Consider the following 14,430-nt stretch of genomic DNA (forward strand, 5'->3'; position numbering starts at 1 on the left):
GCAGATATGGTGTTTTCATTTCATTCGGCAATTAAAGAAAAGTATTAATGCAGTGTTTGTTACGACGCTGCCTCTTGTGTCTAGCTGCCTCTAAACAGAGCTGAAAATAAATTCTGCTTATTGCAATTAATCCCCAACAGCACCAAAAGCAGAGATACAACAATTACAGAAAAATCAGGGCCAATGCCAACACTGATGCCAATGTTTTTTTCATTACTTCTTTTTGTGTAAGACTCCAACTGTAGCATCATTTTCTCTCATATTTGACCATTAAAACACATCAGAGTCATCATCAAGACATCTTCTACTTTATAATAAATCAGCCATCCGGTGTGTCAAATGCCAGCTTTAAATTGTGACACAACAGATGAACAACTGCTACTGACATTGGTTTATGGCTACATTATTTACCAATAGCAATCTTTGTCAAAAGGGCTGATACTGATGTTAAACCAATGCATCTGTGCATCCCTAACAAAAACTGTATACAAACTAAACAAAATAAAACAAAAGTGAGAGCGAGTGGTTAAACAGTCAGTAGTATGGGATCATTTAACAGTACTTTACTGTTTGACAGTGGAAATTATCACCACTCATGGAAAAGAAGGTGCTATTAGGGATGCACTGATGCATCCATTTAACAATGGTATCAGCTGGTACTGGTCCTGTTTACAAACACTGGCAATCGGCCAATTTATGTTGCAAGAGCAGATATCTGTTACCAACGTTTATCTGTTGTGTTTATGGTGGCATCTGGTGTTTCATCAAATACAAATCTCTTTTACAGAGCAGACGAAGTTACCTTTTGGACAAACCCTGATCTGTGTCCAGGGTCATACATGACAGAAAATGTTGGTACAAATGGAGTATTACACCAAAAGAAGAGATGAAAAAAAAACCACACAAGTATCAGCATCAGCAAAACTGCTATGTTAAACATCGGTAATGGTATTGGTTATGGGTGTAATGATGTATATGAACATGTCGACTGGTTGACTTATTATCCAATCAGGGCAACAGAAAGTGAAAACCTTGATAAACACCATCACCTTTAAGCTACGCTTTTATGTTGAAATGTCTCCCACACGCATGTTGACAGTTTCTGTCCTCTCTCGGCTGTGTGGACATATTTCAGATGGAGACTACACCAGGGTGTAGTCTCTCACCTTATTTTAGAAATATCTGCATTTTTTATCCGTACACCACCGCCTTATGACATTTTTTTAAAACCATAAACAACTCTCCCCTCCTTATGGCTTCAGTAACACAAGCGGAGTCTGATAATGCCCCATGGTAGACAGAGAGGGAAAGTCTGCTCTTTCTTCAAAATACAAATAAAATACGTAGTAAATATATAGAAAACAATGATAAAATATGACTAATAAATAAAATCATTCTGTTTTGTGGGTAGCAGTGATGTACTCTTGTGACCAAAATTTAGCATGAGGCACAGTCATCATTTAATCTTTATTTTACTGTTTTCATAATCATGGGAAACCAAACTGAAATTGAAACTTCATTAAATGCTCAATGTTGACAGAATATCAGGAGAGGCCACAAGCCAAGCTACAAGGTGTTCAGACTGTTTTTATGCAAGTATTACTTTAGTGTCAGTCAGTCACAGAACAGAAGTTTCTTCTTTTCTTATTAGGATCCAGTAAAACAGCTTTTCCATTACAGCAAGGACTCAGAATAAGTTTCTAACTACAGAATTGACACACTGGAGACAGTGTGGAAATAAATGTAAACTATACTCATATCTTCTGGAAATGTATGAAATGGAAAAGTAGTGGGCAGATGTATGGGTGGAGTTGACAGTAATTATGGGTTATGAATTGCCAAAGTAATGTAATATCTGGGTAATTTGAATTTCAATTCTGTAGGCCGATATTTGGTTAAAGTTTTGTATGAGGTGAGAAAGAAACAGTCACCAGGAGATGGTGAACAAGGAAAGGGAGAAAGTGGCTGGAAATTGTTGAGGAGGTGACATTAAACAACATAAAGAAGATCTGATTTCACCATAAATGATAAGAGTATTTCTTTTTAAATAATGTTTGGCAGTGAAAAACATTGACTTTCTTTGGATTATACGTGCATTAGAACTAAAATGTTGTATAGCAGTAAAACCATCTTCATCAGCCTTTATTCGCTGTAGACTGAGAGCTACAAACAGCTGTGTAAAAACCTGCTGACAGACAGTGAGCTCTGTAGTGCACTAAATAAAAATGAGCCTATATTTATGGAGCATATACTTTCAAATTAAATTAATTCTACTAATTAAACCACTGGTTCTCAACTGGTCCGGCCCCAGGACCCACCAGCATGTCTTACATACACATTGTGACCCCAGTTTCCCAACAATTTTCAACAACACGTTTAGTTGATTGAATACGTTGCAGTTTGGAGCCCGATTGGACCAAAACACCTTATATAAAAAAGAAAAGGGACAAAACTGACAAATTTCATACTCTCTCTCCCCATCATTATGTGTCAATTGTTGCCAGCTTTCCAGAGAACTTGTGAAATTACTTCATAATCATGTGAAAAGTAGCCATGTTTTGCAAGAAGAGAAGATACATTGCTTAAACTATTTTTTCTGACAGTTTACAAAGGAAAAATGCCTCAAAGTTTAGGATTCTGCTCGGGGCTCTGCTCTCTGACTATGTGCAGTCATATAACCACAATATCAGACAGAACAGAAATCAATCTGACCAGTTGGGAGCTGCTGGTCAGGCCGTAGCCTGGTCACGGTTGGCTGTCATATCCCCATACACTGCACGACAAACAGACTGAAAGACGGCATGAATTTCAGGCGAGTCGTGCAACTTAAAATTTGTGTCTGAATCAGATGAAATGCGCACAGTGTATGGTTTAACCTGGCTGGGTCAATATAATACAATGCCTCAACAAATAACAAAATTCTTCATTGAAAAAAAATACTAATATGATGAATGATAGAAAATTAAGTCGGAGTTTGCTCCAATATTTTTTTAAAATTGACACTGTTTTATTTTATAATCATTTTCTAAAGCAGCAGTAGTATTACTTGTTCAGTGATAATATATTTTTTTGTCTCATTTACTTCAATACTGTGTGCAGACTTACAGACTTTTTGAAAATAAAATTGAAGATTTTCTAAGACCTGAACTGAGACAAATTAATTCCACTTTTTGCTCAGTAAATGGTCAAAAATGAAAGGCATGAGGTCTCTTAGTACACCAGACCAGGGCTAAATTTTCTGATTTAATGAACTACTTATGATATGTCAAATGATATAGGGTAAAATCATTTTTAGGTCATAAACACTCCAAATTTGATGATTTCTGGCACATTTAAAGCCTCTATTCTATTAATGTCTTACAGCAATATTTATCATAACACAATTCTGCAGGTGCACTGAGCTGATTCTAATCAGTTTAACTAACAAGAGCAGGGAAGACCTGTTGATAAAAGGATGGGCTGCACTGGTTTTTAAGTAGGCAACCTGGTAGCCCAGATAGTAGAAAACTGGACAAGTATTTCACAACAGTGCAGAGTTTATTAAATCACAGTGAGTCAGATCAAATCAGAGGTGGACTGGGGAGTCCCACCCCAGGAAACTTAGTAATTATTTATCATAATTCTCTGATATATGGAGATTATTTATGCAGCCATTTGTAGAGGTAGATGATTAGACCTCTCACTTGCAAAAGTCTGAATTTAAAACTTTATATGACTGTAATTTTCAAATGTGAAATTTGAGACTATTTAAGACTTCCCAAGGATCTGCAGGAACCCTGTATACATACTGTACTGTATACAGAGTCACACATACAGGCAACACCTGAAAAAGTGCTTGCTTTATGTAAGACTCTACAACTTACTGTATTTCTCTGTCTGACCTTATAAGCAAAATACTATGTAAAATAGCTGTTATGAGAGGAGCAACAGGTACAATTTCAGTTCAAGCACTTTTTAAACGTTGAAAATACAGCATTTGAACTCAAGCATGCATTCAAACCACAGGAGACAATGAAAAAAGCAGTTTGGGACTGGAAAACTTAAAGGGAGCAAGGGGTTCAGAACTTTTGACAGCAAGCTGTGCTACTGCTAATTTAAGCTTGTTCATTTGATAACTTAAGATCCAAGGGAAAGATAAACAGAGCCCTCCATGTATATAAAACACTCAGAGGTTCTCAAATGCCATTATTTTATGGTATGATGACTCAAACCTTAAAAATGTCAACTTGTTTCAGCATCAGGCCTTAAAAAGCAGTGCTAACAGAATATATCAAAAAGTCTTTGTAACCAAGACATGTAAATAAAAAGCATTTTTGATAGCTACAAGAAGGAAACTTTGAAGTTTTTTTTGTTTCCTGTTTCCTTTCTTTGTGTTTTTCAGTCAAAAAAGCTGTTAACATGACTTTTACACTTCTAAAGTAGTCCAATGATAATATTCTAATGTCACAATGAAGTGGTCTTAAAGGTCAGACATGAGACTCATGTAAGTTGATACAGGAGTTTTGACGTGGGACAAAAGGGAAGTTTTTGTTGAAATTTCAGAATGGGCTACTGAAATCAAATCAACAGACAAAAATGTGACTCACGCACGGCCCTGAAAGACACCTGGTTCTTCTTCACAACACAATAACTGAGCTAAAAAAGAGTCCGTCTGCTCTCCTCCATAATGGATCCAGCTTTATCTGTGAGTCACTCAGTAAAAGCATCAAACCACAGCAAGGTAAACAGCAATTACTTCATACTAGATCTGTTACCACAGGCTTAACTGAAGCTTTGTCTTCTTAGTAAGCACAACACAGCATTTAACCATTGAAAACAGCTTAAGAAATAAAAGCACAAGAAACACCAGAGCACAATGATGCTAAAATCACCTTCACGGGCTTAATCATAAGCAGAGAGCCTTGCCCCAGCGAAGACAACACACATATACACTGTCCCCTTACCGTGAAGATGCGTCGCCCCGTCCTGTCAAAGGTGACGCAGTACACTGATGACAGGTGCCCCAGGATCCTCTTGTGCATCTTCATATGCTGGTACACGGCCGTGGGCACCAGCTGACGCAGTCGGTAGGATCCATTCAGTCTGCGGCCGAAGCTCGTCTCGACTGGACGGGAAAAGGTGACACGCCATTGAACACACATCAGCGCAGACCTCATTAGACATCATTAGAAGTAAAGAAATCAACAGCAAATTAATGAAATCTCACTTGTTTTTAAACAATATTTCAAAGAGTATGAAAATAGGCCACAACTGTGTTTATGCCCTGTGCAGAAATACACAGTGATACTGCAGGAAATCAATAATAAAGTCATAGCAAATGTTACTGAGAGGGAGGACCCTGGTGAGCACAGATTCAGTAAAACATCTGACTCATGAACTGAAGATCAAAGAACATAGAGAGAAAGCCTGAGTGTTGGGTTTGTGTTATGAAAAATCCAGTGTTTTCTCTACCAATATTAGGTGGGCTCCCATAGATAATAGGCGGCTCCGGTGGTCGCCCGCAGTGCAGTGCAGCCAGCGCCGAACCCTTCCAAACAACATGCTTGCAACCTAGAAAAAAAGAATTGCTGCATAAATGCACACATTATGTATTTTGTCTGTGTGAGCTTCTCTTTATGCATGCACTTATATTTACATAAAAACATGACAGAATGTATTTACATGAGGTCTGCTGCCCACACAAACATGCAGAGATGTAACGCAGTAATTGGATCGGACATGAATGTGTTTGTAGCTCATATGTTTGTAGCTCATATGTTTGTAGCTCATATGTTCACTCACTCTTGGGGGTGCGGAGGAGATTCTGCCTGCCGGCTCCCAGCAAGCTGGTGAGTCCGGGCACGCTGGCAGGGACCTCCCTCTCCAGCAGTGGACAGACTCTGGAGCAGACCTGCAACAGGTGGTCTGCGCTGATGTGTCGGTAAAGCTTCACCTAAACACACAAATTTCAACACATTTAGCTTTTAAATTCAGATATGTATGTAAAACACAAGTCAGGCATGAACTAAACGTTTTTAGTGAAGTTGATAATACAGGGTATGCTTGCAGCCCTGACCAGAACTGAAAATCTCTCTGATGGTTACTACTTTAAACACAAAAATACATCTGCTAATATGGGGAAAAGAATTTCCAACTGGTCCTCTCTGTTCAGAAATGCCAGAAAATAATTCAGTATTCACAGGCAAATGTGACAAACAGACAAAAGGTTCATTATTTGGCTTGAGCGCATTTATTCTCAACCATTCAAGCACAAACACTTTTAATACAACGGACAAGGTCACTTCCTAAAATGCCTGTTAGTTTGCATTGAGTTTTAAAAAGGAGTGCACTTTAAAGCTTTTACAAATGATTTCCCTGCAGTTTTAAAGAAATTAAGTAAGGACAGAGGAGGAATTTTTAAAAAATGTGTTATTTGCTTTCAAATAAGAATACTGCATATTCAAAAGGGTGCCGTAAGCCTTGTGCAGTGCTTCTCAACTGGTTTGGCCTCAGGACCTACCACCAACTCCTTATGAGAAACTAAGGGGGTGCAACTGGCCTAATGGTTAAGGCATGCCCTATGTACGGCCTGGGTTCAAGTCTGGCCTGTGGCTCCTCTCCTGCATGTCTCTCCCCTCCTCTCTTATCCCTGTTTCTGATTCTATCACTGTTCTCCTCTGTGAATAAAGGCACAAAATACTCTATAAATATATCTTAAAAAAGGAGGAATTAAGACCCAAGTTCTGAGAAATTAACGCATTATAACAAGAATGCCATCATTATTATCCAGATAAGATGAGATAAACAAGATGAGACCTCTTGAAAACAACCAAAGTTTACTTTTCATCACTGCGAAACTGAGAGAAATGATCATAAATCTATGTCTGCTTGGAGCTTCCATCATAGACATGCACATTTCTAGATTTTTTTCTAATATGCCCATATTAACATATTCATTTTAGCCGATACTGACATTAATACTGATACCAGGATATAAATAAAGACCTAAAACTTTGGTCCTTAAAAAACACTTTAACATTCAAGGACAAACAAAGAAAGAAAAGGCAAGGGCAAATTTATTCAATATACAATACTTAACAGATACTATTACATCCCTGCAAAACCAAATAGTACAGAGCTAATTAAAAGTGGTTCATTTTGGAAGTGTAACACAGAACACGGCACAGACTGTCTTTGGGAATGCAGAATGGATTTCCTGTTTTCGAATAACATTTTAGAACTTGTGGAGCTTGATTAGGAGGAAAGTTATCCGCCAAGATCAGCACAGCTACTTTATGTCTCTTTGGGTATACAACAGTTGTACCAGTGTTCATTTTGGCAGCTATTTTATACCAAGTCTAAGTCTTTGGATGAAAATGTTCTAGTCAACAAAACATTCTAGTCCAGTTATAATCAATAAAACTCTTTGCAGTTTACATTTAAGTAAAAAAATGTACTTCCTTTGAACTAATTCTATCAGCCATATTGTAAAATGAATATGACTGTAAAACCCTCATATTAATATTTAATTTACTCTAAAATACACAGAATAAAATGCTGACATACCTTGAATGATCTCAGCCCAATCTCTGCTTGACTGATCATATGCAAAGTGGGAAAATACCAAGCATTCTGAACATCTGACAGTCTACTGTCAATGTTTGAGTCTCATTGAAGTCTATTTAAAGAAACTTGACTTAATTTTCCTCTAAGTTTTTTTTTTATTATCAGAGAGATATTTTGGGGTAGTCTTACTCACGTCTTCCTAAAGGAAAAAAAATAGTCGACAAACGTTTTTAAGTCATACTTTTCATTGACAAAATTAACACCAAGTTCTACCTAATTCAAGTAAATTAGGGCTGACAGCCTCAAGTCGACTGGTTGATTAATTGGTCGATGACCTCATGTTTGACCAAAATCCAACTGGTCAAACAATAGCACGTGCTACTTTAATTGGAAGAATCCATTTTTTGCAGGGGTGAGTAGGGAGACATCATGTGTTTTTAGTTTTTCAGTTATCCAGTGTTACAAAATATAACTTGTATAAAAAATAACTATGAATATAACTATTCAAACATAATTTGCTTAATTTTGGGTTCATTTTGAATTTTAATTACCACATAGATGCACTGACAACACTGTCAGTGATAAGTATGATGTAGAAATAACATGAAGGTTTGTTATGGGTTTTTTTTTGGTCCGCCCCACGACTAATCGAAAAATTGATGATCTGGTGCAATTTTAGTCGACCAAGTTTTTCTTTGGTTGACTACAGCCCCACTGTAGATAGTAATTTATATGGCTTAGCAACATGCGCCTGGTTAATTTTATACCACTGGAAAAAAGCTTAACACTCTGACAATGAAACTGTGTGAACAGGAGTTAACGCCAATAGCTGCTTGTGAAAACATGCTTGGAAAACTGAACCAGAATATGACTTTTCCAAGGAGCAACAGGACTGTTTTGGTCATCATATTAGAAGAAGAGAATCTAATATTGTAATTTTTTTGTACACTTATCAATGTCTGTTGTACATGTTCTGTTAGTATTTTAGTTTCATACTTTTCTACTGCTACTAATGCTATTAAACGTTTAAATTATATAAAAAAGAGAAACAAAGAATCAAACTTCTGTCCTTAGAATACACTTTAAAGTTAAAAGAATGAGGATGTACAAAGAAAGCTGTCATGGGTCTTTAAGTCCTGCCTAAAATTCCACAAACTAATTCAGACGATAACAGCTTATTTAACAGTTATAAATATAAGCAGAGCACCTAGAACTAACTTCCTAAGCTGATAGATGCTGAATGTGAAATCATGTGGACATTATTGTGCATCCCTACATGCAGCCAAGGAACAGGCAGCCAGGGTTCAAATCCGGCCCATGGCTCTTTTCCCACATGTCATTTCCCTCTCTTTCTCACATTTTTGACTTCACTGTCCTAAATAAGTGAATGCAGAAAAGCCCGAGTGTAAATCAAGAAACATTATTTCAAGTTAATCAACATTGATTCATCAACTGCAATTAGTAAAGGTCAGTAATAAGTCAAATAAAATTTTGGATCCTACTTAATCATAATCTTTATTGTCCTTTTCATCACACTTTGGTTAAGCCACTGCAACATCTTCCTGCAGACAGTGACACAGATTAAGTCCAGCAATGCTCCTGTTTCATTTCACTTTAAAAAACCTCATAGACAGCAGGGGCGCACCGATGGTTGAGTGGTTTAAGGTGCACACCATGTACACGGGTGGCCCAGGTTCAAATCCAGCCTGTGGCCCTTGCCGCATGTCTCACCCTCACTCTAATCCCTGTTTCCAAGTCTATCCACTGTCCTCCCTGTACCTAATAAAGGCCCAAAAACAAAACTTAAAAAAAAAAAAAAAAAAACTCACAGACAGCTCAATGGACGTGTCTGCAGTCATCGGCAGCTTACGATATCAAACATTTACCTTTTTACTCTTCCCTTATTTCCTTTTCAAGAGGTTAAATTCTTGTCATAGTCTTTGATCTACACAAAGTTCCTTGTTTTCTTTAAAATACAGGAGGTCTGTGTCTAAACAGAAGGGAAATTACACTAAGTTTGAAGCAGCATAAAAATCCAAAATGAAACAAAAACAGTTTCAAATGCAAAATAGTAGAATTTTAGGTTCCAATCCAGCCTGTGGCTCCTTTCCTGCATGTCTCACCCCAATCTCTTATCCCAGTCTACAATTCTATCAACCGCCCTCCTCTAGCAACAAAGGATTAATTTATCCCAAAATTTATCTTAAAAGAACATAAAACCCTTTACACAATCAAACCCATCATTAAATAAATACTGTGTAAAAATGCTGTTGAATGATTATGGATGCAGCTCACATGTGTGTAGTAAGGCAGCAGAGAAGGGGGTGTGGCACGCTACAGGAGCATGAAGCAGTATGTAAGCCACGCTGTTATAAACACAGTGTGTCTCACACTCCACTAGCACATGGAGCCTATAGCTCTCAGGAGAAACATGCCTGAATGAAAGCAGCGATACACACAGAACTAAAGAGAGCTGCTGTGTGTTTACTTCAAGTTGCAGGATCGTTATAATATATCTGTTTAAAAAGAAGACATGCGGTAATCAGCTTTATTTCAGACACATCTGATTTAAAAACCTGATTGAGGTCAAATGAGCCTGAACTTTACAATTAATCCACTCACACACACATTAATTCAATGCCTTTATCTGAGCACTGACAGTAACTCTTATACTCAGAGACACACTCACACATGCACACAATTAATGACCCCTTAATTGCTTTCAACATCCTTGCTGGTTCAGAGACGTGATCAGTGTTTCTAAGCACATATCAGAGCACGAGCGTCTCCCAGGTGCACACAAAGCCCAGACGAACACACGCACTCATAAACAGAGTGATGTGTAATAACTATTTGCTCCATTTTACTTGCTTCAGAAAGGAAATGGATATCAGGGGCCGAGTCAGTGCAGCAGCACCTGGAAGCACATGGCACATGCCTCTAAAAGCCCTAAATATAACACTTTCTATTTAAATACACAAATAAAAATGTTAATATTCCTTATCATATACTAGTCCTTTATATAGATGTCAATTATGGTGTTTAATTGCAAGCTGAGTTGGATCAATTTACCATTTAAGGTAAAATCAAAACTAATAAATGTAAATATGGTCAAAAAGGTTACCATTTAAAGCAAAACTGCATCATTATTTTTGAAATATTTTGCTTTCCTGGTTAAAAAAAAATGTTTTAAAAAAATCAACAATTGTGCATATAATTAATCCACGTTAATTAATTAGCCATAATTAATATCGTTAATTATTAAAATATGATTGAAATCCGCCTTGATTCATCATCGTTGCCCAACCCCCCTCCTGTTCCTACCCAGACATAAACCTCCACAACCCCGTTCACAAACATATCAAACCGCTGCTAGAGCCTCCAAACGCGCCGTCTCCATTCTGTCTAATAATTAAAAATCTCCTCTGCAGTCTATTTTTTTTAGTCGTAGGAAATTATGCACAATAGACAGGAGGCAGGCTGATCGGCTGGGTATGGGAGGAGGAGGAGGAGGAGGAGTGGAGAGCCAAGCAGGAAGAGAGAGAGAGAAAAACACACAGGCGAGCAGAGAGACGCTGTCAATTATTGCTAAAATGTAAAAATATACATCCTGGAAATTTTGCAACACGTGTAACATGGGTTGGTTTCTGTTTCCATGAGCGTGCGTAAAATGGAGAAGCCAAAAGCGGCAGGTAATTCCGAGAATTAGGGCAAAGGTTATTATCTAATATTAATTTTAATAAAACTTAAAAAATAACAAAAAAGTAAGATTCACCCATAGGCTGAGAATTGGCTTGAAATAATATATCGCGATGATTAATTCTCTCCACGCCCCCATGCGTAAACTGCGCTTTCAAGCGAGCCCTTTTTGTTTACGTGATAATTAACGCCAATTAATACGAGCGAGTATAAGATATCAGCAAAACATTACCTCTCATCTTCACAAAAACTCATCTCTTCTCTCCAACCCGAGCTTCCACCACAATCCCCCTAAAAAACAGCCCTCCAAAATGTCTCCACAAGCAGCGTGCAGCAGGCTGAAGTCAACCGGGAGCTGTAACTCCAGCTTAACTGAATATACTCTTTATATTCTCCTCAAAATGTCCTGTTTTCTAACTCTTGCCCCTTGTGTGTTTTCAACCCATGCACACAAATTATGCTTCTAGCAGGACAAGAGCGCCTCCATCTCTCTCTGGCTTGTGGCGCAGGGAGTCCCTCCTCCGGATCCTGGCGCTCCTACACCACAACACTCATGACGTATCAACATTTCACTCACATTTTTCCAACAACTATTACAACCTTTTGGACATGCATGGCACCAAACTCGCACACCATGGTGCACAAGACTCTGGGACCCGACCCCTTAATGATCCAAATCAGCCCCTGCCTAAAACCAGCTCGCCCTATAAAGTCTTATTCAGTTTTTTCTCAGCCACCTGATTTAAAAATTGCGGGAAATTCAATTTTTATTTTGCTCTCTAAAAACTTTTTCCTCAGTTATAGGGCACCCTTACCAAATTTTCGTACGTCCCGGGGTGTTCCAGCCCTGTCCAGTCCAGCCTTTTGGGTAGAAGCTGAGATGGAAAAATAGTGCGGAGTGTGATCATCCAGTAAATAATTGTATCAAGTGATGTTTTAAATCACTAAATGGTAAATCAGAGTAAAAGCAACATCACAAAGTACAGTGCAGAGAGAAGCATCTCTCTAGTCTTGCTTACTGCTTACCTCCTTCTCCTCCACCTCCCTTATCAGGGTCTGAAAATAGGATAAAAATACAAAATTACACCCCATAACAATTTCGGACATATAATAAATTATCTTAAAATGCGAAAACACCAACCTCTGCTGCTTTTTGACACGGTCCAGCTTCTAGAAATCGGGCTATTAGGAAGTACAGTTCTGGTATGGTTGGAGGGGGAGAGAGGACGGGAGCTGCGTTAGAAGAGGGCACCGAGGAAATTGGGGGAATATTACAACAACCATGACACATTTTCCGATCTCCTTTACTCACCAGAAGTCAACTGCGCGATGTGTGTACTGTCTGGAGCCATTTTGGTGTTGTTTGCCAGGGCAGCGCAGAGCCTGTGTGCTGGGTCTAGGTGGCTGCCCTGTAGCTGTCACTGTTTATCCACCAGGAAGAGGCTGCCTCCATTCAGCTCTGCTCTCACAAAGTCCCGGCTGCGTCGTGTGTCCCTCCGCGAAGCGCCAGTTAGTGCACGTTGTGCTGTTTACCCCGCAAAACACCGTCTTCCTCTCGCAAAGAAGAAACTGCAAACACACCCCTACTTTGAATAACCCGCGGGGTTAATTTTGGCAGCGGTAAGTCGTCCGTAGAGACATGTTTGTCAAATTCCCCCTCCCCCTCAAAGGAAAACGCGCAAGCCCTCTGCGGAAGAATACAGTATACGCACGCCACAGCAGAGGGGAGGTAGAAATGGCAGCTTGCTAAAGCAGAGGATACACTGCTGCAGACTGGCTTCTTCTTCGCGTATTTCTCACGTTTACCTATTTTTTAGCAAATACAAGCTTTTAACCGTGAATTTTAAAAAAATCTCGCGGATCTGTACAACCTAATTTCTTTTATAATTCTATTTCCTCGTAGCTGTATGAACGTAGAATATGGCTCCCGTGTTTGAGGGGGATTTTCAGCCGTTGTAACCTTTCGTCTGAGTTACATTGAAATACAGCTTTCTGGTTTAAAAATGCGTGTTTTGTTGGCCTTGCTTGTTATCACAGTGTCGTTATTGAGTAACAAGATGTCTGGCTAACACACCCACTCTCTCTGGGAGCCGTTTGGTGGGGAAGTCGTCCATTTCTCTTCCAAATAGTGCCAGGCAGTAAAATGGGGGAAGGGTTGGAGAAGAAGGGGAATGCAGCTTAATGAATGAAACCTCGTGAGTTACAGGAATTTAATGGCAATCACAAATGAAAGCAAGATAGCTCACCAAGGATAATAGTCAAGTAAATACATGCCCAAACACTTCCTTATATGCTTCACTAAAGATCGAGGCGGAAAGGTGTCAATACCAAGGTGTTATTTTATAGTAAACAAATATTCTGCTCCTAATATTTATGATTTGTTTTGTACATTTATCAAAAAATTGACATATGTGTTTAATATATCAACTTGCTGACACAGTTGTCTAGTGCCATACTAACCTTATGATGTGTTTAATCTTTCTTTAAAGTAAAACGAAGCATACTTATATTGACTACTATATGACATTCAGTGACATTTAAATTATCATTGTCTCAATCTATTAAAATTTATTTGAGTCAACTTCAGGGCCTATTAAATGCAAAACAAACACTGCTAAGTATGTCTCTTCCTGCTTTGGTGATCAGCTGATTAAGAGTGTCACTCTAAGCACTAATCAGATTCTGCCACAACCTTGTTTGACCAATCATCATGCATCTGTCATATTTTAAACCGCTCTCTTTCACAGTCAGACTGTCATTTCAGCTAATCAGATTCTAGCACAATCCTGTCTGACCAGCCATCATGTACTTGTCATTTTTTAACTCTGTCAGTCCTCCTCCACCCCAGCTATGTCCAGTCAGTTCATCAGCATCTAGTCCAGATCCTCACAGGTCTTCTGCTCGTCTCATCCTGCATACCTTAGTCTCCTCCTCCGAGCCACCTCCTTGGCTCCTGGTCCAGCTTTTCAGAAGTCTGCTCCTCATCTGATCCCACATCCCTCATCATCACCCCTGTCTAGACTCCATAGGGGGGTATCTTATTGCTGCCATCTGCCTCACTACACCTTCAAGTACATGAAGTCATCCCAATGGAGTCTAATCACCAAAGGCTGCACATTTCTCTCCTGTCAAAATGTGTAAAATAAATGATTGTTAAACTTATATTAAGTCCCTCCTGTTGAAATT

General features: G+C 38.7%; 1 protein-coding gene across 1 annotated transcript in view; it reads right to left on the reverse strand.

Annotated features, from left to right (window-relative positions):
- Positions 1 to 12,691, reverse strand: part of LOC121521199 (pleckstrin homology domain interacting protein) — an 88,141-nt gene extending 75,450 nt beyond the window's left edge. The window contains exons 1-7 of the mRNA XM_041804967.1: positions 12,557 to 12,691; positions 12,386 to 12,444; positions 12,271 to 12,300; positions 12,060 to 12,119; positions 5,782 to 5,932; positions 5,452 to 5,550; positions 4,944 to 5,104 (exon numbers count right to left, since the gene is read on the reverse strand). Of these exons, the coding sequence (XP_041660901.1) occupies positions 4,944 to 5,104; positions 5,452 to 5,550; positions 5,782 to 5,932; positions 12,060 to 12,119; positions 12,271 to 12,300; positions 12,386 to 12,444; positions 12,557 to 12,596 (600 nt within the window). The 5' untranslated portion in view covers positions 12,597 to 12,691. The remainder of the gene's footprint in view (positions 1 to 4,943; positions 5,105 to 5,451; positions 5,551 to 5,781; positions 5,933 to 12,059; positions 12,120 to 12,270; positions 12,301 to 12,385; positions 12,445 to 12,556) is intronic.
- Positions 12,692 to 14,430: the final 1,739 nt, after the last annotated feature.

Source organism: Cheilinus undulatus, linkage group 14 (genome assembly GCF_018320785.1).
Source record: "Cheilinus undulatus linkage group 14, ASM1832078v1, whole genome shotgun sequence".
Lineage (NCBI taxonomy): Eukaryota > Metazoa > Chordata > Actinopteri > Labriformes > Labridae > Cheilinus > Cheilinus undulatus.